The sequence below is a fragment of the Mustela nigripes genome, chromosome 12 (genome assembly GCF_022355385.1).
Source record: "Mustela nigripes isolate SB6536 chromosome 12, MUSNIG.SB6536, whole genome shotgun sequence".
In the NCBI taxonomy this organism is placed as follows: Eukaryota; Metazoa; Chordata; class Mammalia; order Carnivora; family Mustelidae; genus Mustela; species Mustela nigripes.
In genome coordinates, this window is record NC_081568.1 from 111,717,658 (window position 1) to 111,725,193 (window position 7,536).

At 38.1% G+C, this 7,536-nt stretch overlaps 1 protein-coding gene across 1 annotated transcript; it reads right to left on the bottom strand.

The window, feature by feature from the left end:
- Nucleotides 1-1,555: 1,555 nt before the first annotated feature.
- LOC132027981 (G2/mitotic-specific cyclin-B1-like) lies at nt 1,556-3,059 on the bottom strand. Its single transcript, XM_059416659.1, has one exon. It carries the CDS (start codon nt 2,948-2,950, stop codon nt 1,679-1,681), a length of 1,272 nt encoding a protein of 423 aa, XP_059272642.1. The 5' UTR covers nt 2,951-3,059; the 3' UTR covers nt 1,556-1,678.
- Nucleotides 3,060-7,536: the final 4,477 nt, after the last annotated feature.

The following is a 7,536-nucleotide window of genomic DNA, read 5'->3' on the forward strand; positions in this document are numbered from 1 at the left end:
TAGTCTAGACGCAATAAACTATCCTTTGATAGGATTTGACAGAGTAGATTTCCTTCTTTATTTTGTAGAGTGTGTAATTTCTTGCAATAAATATGAAAATAAATAAGCTACATTAGAAATCACCCTACAAATGTATAATTTGTCCCATTCATAGGGCAAGGGTAATAGGAAAGGGAACAGAAGCAAGATAAGTTGTGAGATATGAAATTCTGAAATCATGCTTTAGACAACCATTCAGACACATTGTAACTGACCACTACAGACCATACCCAAGCAGAAACAATCGGACTTAAAAATATTTGGGCCTGTCATATAGGCCTGCAGTTTCTTTTTTTTTTAAAGATTTTATTTTATTTATTTGACAGAGAGAGATCACAAGTAGGCAGAGAGGCAGAGAGAGAGAGGAGGGAGCAGGCTCCCTGCTGAGCATACCGCGGGACTCGATCCCAGGACCCTGAGATCATGACCTGAGCTAAAGGCAGCGGCTTAACCCACTGAGCCACCCAGGCACCCCAGGCCTGCAGTTTCTATATCAACTTGTTATCCCTGGCATGTTCATCCATAAATATGTTTTCTTCTTTTTCAAGTGGTGAAGTGCATTCCTTCAAGCCCCTAAAGAGTAATGATGATATTGTCTATGGATTTCCCTCCATTCCCACCCAATGATCCTTCCTGGTACTCCATGTGAGGTTGGGATTCCAAGTAAAACAAAATTGGGGCACCTGGGTGGCTCAGTCAGTTAAATATTCTTTAAAAAAATAAACACATTTTAAAATAAATAAATAATTTTAATAATCTCTAACTCTAAACACTGTCCAACAACTAAATAAGTAAGTAGCCTCATAGGGGAGAAGTTTGACAATTGCTTTCTATCAGTTTACCCAAACATGTTATTATGAAGTCAGTAGTGTATGAAATATCGAAGGGTTATTCAAGATTAAACAGATCAAATCTAGCACCCATGTCCCACTGAAGAAACATTTCTGCTGTCTAGCATAATTCCTCGATGGGCTATGCTCTGTTCTGACTATAGTAGAGAGGCATTTTCTTTTTCTTTTTTTTTTTTTTTAATGTTTTAAGGATCTACTTTTATTTGATCAACAATGAAAAAGTATGTTTAAAATACAAAGTTCTTATTTCTGCAGGTGAAAAAAATGATACAAAAGTTGATAATTTAAGAAATAGTGCTAGAAATAAGAACTTCTTGGAATTATGGCAGCAACCACTGGAAGAAACAGAAAATAGGGAGGGGAGTGTCTAAAGGTGAGGTGGCAGGCTTTTAAGCCGACAGAAGCTGCATATTCTCCAAGATGACAGGGCTTATAGGGCTGTACATATGCCCTACAAAGGGCTTTAAATGCCTTCATGACCAAAGTAATCCATATTAAGAAAGCGAAAGCCATATACATAAAACAAGAACCACACAAATGACAATTATATATGTAGGTTGGGTCCCAATAAACTGAAAGCACTTTTTATACTCCCCACCATACCTTTAACACAACGTTTAGGTTATCCTCAAGTAGGAAAGTAGCGACATTCGAATGAGTTAAGGTATAAGTAAAAAGGACCACAAACTTTATTAAAAGTCAGTAAAGATAACATATAGTATGTACAGATGGCACATGGTGCCAATTTTATTTGCAGTTATTATAGTACTCCAACTCATGTTTACAGGTTACACCTTTGCCACAGCCTTGGCTAAATCTTGAACTAATGCAGAATTTAGCTGTGCCAGCGTGCTGATCTTTGCGTGCTTAGATGTGGCATACTTGTTCTTGATGGTCATGTGCTTTGTAAGTCCACGATTCACCATGACTATATTCTTAGCTAGGTGTTGCATAACACTTAGAAGGGATTCTTCAGTGTATGATAGATAATGCTGTAGAGTTGGTGTCCATTCACCGTTTTCAAGAATTTTCAGTGCTAAGCAAAAAGCTCCTGCTGCAATCTGAGAAGGAGGAAAGTGCACCATATCGTAGTCCAACATAGTTAGTTCCATCAGGTATTTGGCCAAAGTATGTTGCTCAACATCAACCTCTCCGATCTTAGATGCTCTCCGAAGGAAATGCAGGGGTAGAGGGCGGCCCAGACCAAAATTTAAAGATATTAGAATCTTCATTTCCATCTGTCTGATTTGGTGCTTAGTATAAGTGTTGTCAGTCACAAAGGCAAAGTCACCAATTTCTGGAGGGTACATTTCTTCATATTTGCTTGCAATAAACATGGCAGTGACACCAACCAGCTGCAGCATCTTCTTGGGCACACAATTATTCTGCATGAACCGATCAATAATGGAAACAGTCATGTACATGGTCTCCTGAAGTAACCTGAACTTCATCTGAACCTGTACTAGCCAGTCAATAAGGATAGCTCTCATGTTTCCAGTGACTTCACGACCCAGTAGGTATTTTGGTCTGATGGCTTGCTCTTCCTCAAGTTGTCTCAGATAAGCATAAATATCTTTCACATATTCACTACAAAGGTTTGGATCAGCTCCATCTTCGGCATCCACATCATTCACTGCAAGAATTACATCAGAGAATGCCTGACACAGATATTCTTCTGCAGGAGCACATCCAGATGTTTCCATTGGGCTTGGAGAGGGAGTATCAACCAAAATAGGCTCAGGCGAAAGTTTTTCTTCTTTAACAGGCTCAGGTTCTGGCTCAGGTTCTGGCACAGGCTCGGGTGCCTTCTCCAGAGGTTTAGGTAATTTTTTAGCAATAACTTTTCCAGGAACCAAAGTTTTTGCTTCCTTTTTCAGAGGCAGTTTGGCCTGTGGTTGTTCGCTGACTTTGTTACCAATGTCTCCGAGGGCTGTTCTCGGCCTCAGCCCGGGCTTGGAGGCCGCAATCATGGCCAGAGGCACGCGCTTTGCGCCTGCCATGCTGATCTTCGCCTTATTTTCCACATTAACTTTTGCGTTCCTGGTGACCTGGAGCGCCATGGCTTCTTCTTCACCAGGCAGCAGCTCAGTGGGGAGAAGCAGAGCTCGGGAGTCACCAACCTGCCGGGGACCTGAACCCCGCGCAGCTCAACAGCCGTTCCTCCGCAGCACGCCGGGCTAGAGAGGCATTTTCATTTAAATATATTCCCCCTCCTTACATCAGAGAGTTGTAGAAACTTCTCAAGGAGTTTATTATCTTAAAACATAAAATATTTCTTCTATAGTTATCATTAGCCAATCTTTAAAAAAGTGTTATGAGTGTGTCTGTGTATATCATATGTGCAGAATTTCTTAGTTTATATACATTGTCTACACTGCATGCATTCTGTCTCCTCGACAGGTTTGTGAGATAATTATGCTTACCCTCATTTTAATAAAACAAAACAAAACAAAACAAACACCTCTACTAGAGTAAGAGATTTCTCCAGGAATAGATATCTAGTAAGTACTGGAAAGAGAATTAAAACCCAGAATCAATTCCAGAATTATATTGCTTTTTAACTAAGATATGAACATAACACTGAAGTTTATTTTTAACCTACTAGTAAAGAAACTACTGTTTCCTTCAAATGATTTCTAAATTGTATTACAAAAACCTAATTGTTTATCCACAGCTTTAGTGTAAATATAAATGAGAATTTTTATATACACTAAGAAAAATCACTTCTTCTGAAGTTCAAAATATTTTTTATTTTTTTCCTTACCATGTCCTCAATTAAATTTCTTCTTTTAAAAAATAATTCTATTTATAAATTTGAACAAAGTTAATTGAAATAGACTTGTTTTGAAAATAACTTAGAGATAATTATGTTCTAAATTTTTAAAAAAGAAATGTTATGGTAACAATTATTTTAAGATTTCTAGTAGGTTGGCTGATGGTGATTGTTAACACAATAGTTAATCCATTAATATTTTTAGTAGGTATTATCATAAAAATAATTATAAGGTCTTACATTCAGATTTTCTGAGAATTATCAAAAATAGTTTTGTATGTCATAATAATTCTCTAAAAAGTCAGCTAAAACCTGTACCCAAATCTAAAACATGGAGTAATTTAAATTTAGATCCATCAATAAGTTCCATACCATGATTAATAAAAGCAATGGAATAACAAGTCACTTTTGAATTTCTTTTTATTGTTTTTTACAAAGACTTGTGTTTTTATTTTTATTCTTCAAGCTTTTTTTTAAGGGAATTTTATCCTTTTAAAATTTTATTTTACTTTTTAATCAGAGCAAGAGTGTGAGCACAAGCAGGGGGAGGGCAGGCAGAGGGAGAAGCAGACTCCCCGCTGAGCAAGGAGACTGGATGCAGGACTCCATTTCAGGATCTTAGGATCCTGACCTGAGCCAAAGGCAGCCGGTTAACCTCCTGAGCCACCTAGGCATTCCTCAAGTGTTTATTTAAATTCCAGTAAGTTGGGGTGCCTGGGTGGCTCAGTGGGTTATGCCTCTGCCTTCCACTCAGGTCATGATCCCAGAGTCCTGGGATTGAGCCCCACATGGGTTCTCTGCTCAGAGGAGCCTGCTTCCCCCTCTCCCTCTGTCTGTTTCTTTGTCTACTTGTGATCTCTATCTCTCCCTACCAAATAAATAAATAAAATCTTCTAAAAAATTATTTAAATAAATAAATAAATTCCAGTTAGTTAACATACAGAACAAACACTAGTTTCAGGTGTAGAATTTAGTGATTCATCATTTACATACAAAACTTGGTGCTTATCATCAGAACAAGCACCCTCCTTAATGCCCATCACTCATTTAACCCACCCTTCTACCCACTTTTTACTTTTTTCTAATGGCAGTAATCCTAAAAGTATAAGTTTTCATCCTTCTTTATCTTCAGAGTTTGATATAAACAACTGTGAACATCCAAACTCTCCCGAAGAATGACAGGCCATTTTACATGAATGATACTGGAAAACAAGCACAGGCAGGACAGAGGGAAGCCAGCTTTAAAATGGACTGCTATTCTACCTCAGGTTACTAGAGAAATATCTAGTGATTGTTGGGGTATTCTAATTCATATCTGACAGGAATGTGCAAACCAAAGAAACTTAGTGGTCTAGATGTTATTTTCTTAATAACTCAAAATTCATTACATAACACCTCCTTAACATGATTTCTTTCTTTCCTTCCAAAGAGCAACATCTTCTCTTGGCACTTCTCTCTGACTAGGAGGGTTCCTCTCAGCCCTTTCCAAATAAAATTCACTTAGTCTCTAGCAACCCCTTAAACTCACCTCATCTCTCACCCTAAAAGATGCCTCTTTCTTTGAATGGACACTACAACCTCAACAACATGCATATGTGTATGAAAATCACAAAGTAACAGAGTAGATTCTTGATATTTATAGATTTATCATTCCGGGCCTCCCCTCACCATTAGATACAGACTCCATAAAGATAAGGACCTTGTTATAGTCATCAGATGCTCAAGAACTACCAAATAAATAAATAAATAAATAAATAAATAAATAAATAAATAAATGAGAGCCAGTAACTCAATGGTCTACAATGTGTAATCGACAATGATGTTAGGTATGGTGGATATAGTGGGTGATGAGGCTAGTCCACAGAGGGCCAGCAAGCTCTTAAGTGAGTTCCAGAAGCACCTGGTGTTTTTACGGTAAATGGTTTCCTTTGGTGGCACTGTCAATCTCAGAATTCTCGAAAGCCCCTTCTATAGTTTTAGTGAAATTCAAGGGTCTAATACATAGTGCTTCTGTATGCAGGCAACAACAGTGCAGAAGTATAAAAAGGATTTTGTAGCCAGAAACCTTCAGTTCAAGTCTCAGTTTTGACACTAACTAGCTATATGATCTTGGGAACAGAAGTATTTATATTTCCAAAACTGCAAGGCCTAAAGGATACACAAAGAACACAACACAATGCCAAACATAGTAGGTGCTTAATAATAATTTTTACTATCATAAAATTTCTAAGTGATCTCCAAAGCTGAGAATTTGGGCCTCTAACTTAAGATAAATACATTAGTAAGAATGAAAGAATGACTAAAGAAGAATTAATTTGGGCTTAGATTCAGTTTAGAAGAAATGTTTAGTGTTACTAGAAAGAAATTGGAGCTGTTGGAAGTTTCAGTATAGACATCTATAAATAAAAGTTTTTTTTTTTTTTTAAGATTTTATTTATTTACTTGACAGAGAGAGATCACAAGTAGGCAGAGAGGCAGGCAGAGAGAGAGAGAGAGGGAAGCAGGCTCCCTGCTGAGCAGAGAGCCCGATGCGGGACTCGATCCCAGGACCCCGAGATCATGACCTGAGCCAAGGGCAGTGGCTTAACCCACTGAGCCACCCAGGCGCCCCTATAAATAAGAGTAAGTTAAGTGTAGATTTTAACACTATTATTAGACAACTCTGTGCTGAGACTCAATCCCAGTAAAAACCAGCAGGAGTCAGGCACATACATCTTAGCCCATTGCCAAGAAATCACTTAGCTGTAGTGCCTGAATAACCAGTATAACCTCAAAGCAGAGTCTGCTTATTTTTGTTTTGAAAACATTAAATATTCCAAAACAAAGAATTATCCACCTCCAGCTTACACTCCAATTGTGAGAATTTTGTTTGCCTACATATTAAAACAAACACAGAGTTTTTCTTAAGCCATACTTCAATTCTTCTCTTCAGGTTCAATTATCATAGGTGGTAGAATCTTCAATGTAAAGAGACTGCTGCTTGAGCAGCACTTTATTGAAACAAATAATCTTTCCATATTTAAAGGGTCAAATCCTAGAGCATATCTGCAAATCTGTAAGAAATTTAAGTGAGTCTGCCACTCATAGGTATGCTGTGGTTGAAATTCAATGCCTATGAAGATAAGCTATAAAGAAATGACCTTCCCAAAGTCTGTTAACTGCTCCTATGAGAAACAGAAAGTTATGAGAAAATGGAACTACCTCTAGGCTTAGTTTCATGCAGCGTGGATAACCAGAAGCAGAAGCTCTTCTGACGTAAGTATCAATAGTTTCGGAGGGAAAAAGTCTCAGCCTTATCAGTGAACGATGACCGTGTCCAAAGGGGACTTTTTAGCCCTTACCTAGCTTGTCTTCCGTCTTGCATGTAATGCTGTCGACCTCCTCAAATTCTTTCCTATTCTGTAACAATACTCTTAATTCTACCTCCTATTTCTCTAGACATTTCTTTTCGGTCACTTTAACGGATTCTTCTGTCCTAAGGGGTCAACCTCAGACCTCTTCTCTATTCTCAAATTATTTCAAGCAGGGTCAGGGAATCATCTGCCACAAAACATCTTTTAGCCTTGTTAAAATTCAAAGTCCTAGGCCTGCTTCCATACTCCTGAATTAAATGCTCTGGATATGGGAGGAAATAAATGGTTTCCTATAGTAGCAGTGTAAATCTCAGAATTCTAAAGAATTCAAAGGCCTCATTGTAAGTCCTCTGTGAAATTCACAGGTCTTTTTTTTTTTTTTTTTAAAGATTTTATTTACTTATTTGACAGAGAGAGATCACAAGTAGGCAGAGAGGCAGGCAAGCAGGCTCCCTGCTAAGCAGAGAGCCCAGTGCGGGGCTCCAATCCCGGGACCCTGGAATCACGACCTGAGCCAAAG

Bases quoted from the DNA above. Each gene is read 5' to 3' on its own strand.
- LOC132027981 (XM_059416659.1), bottom strand. From the start codon at position 2,950: ATGGCGCTCCAGGTCACCAGGAACGCAAAAGTTAATGTGGAAAATAAG.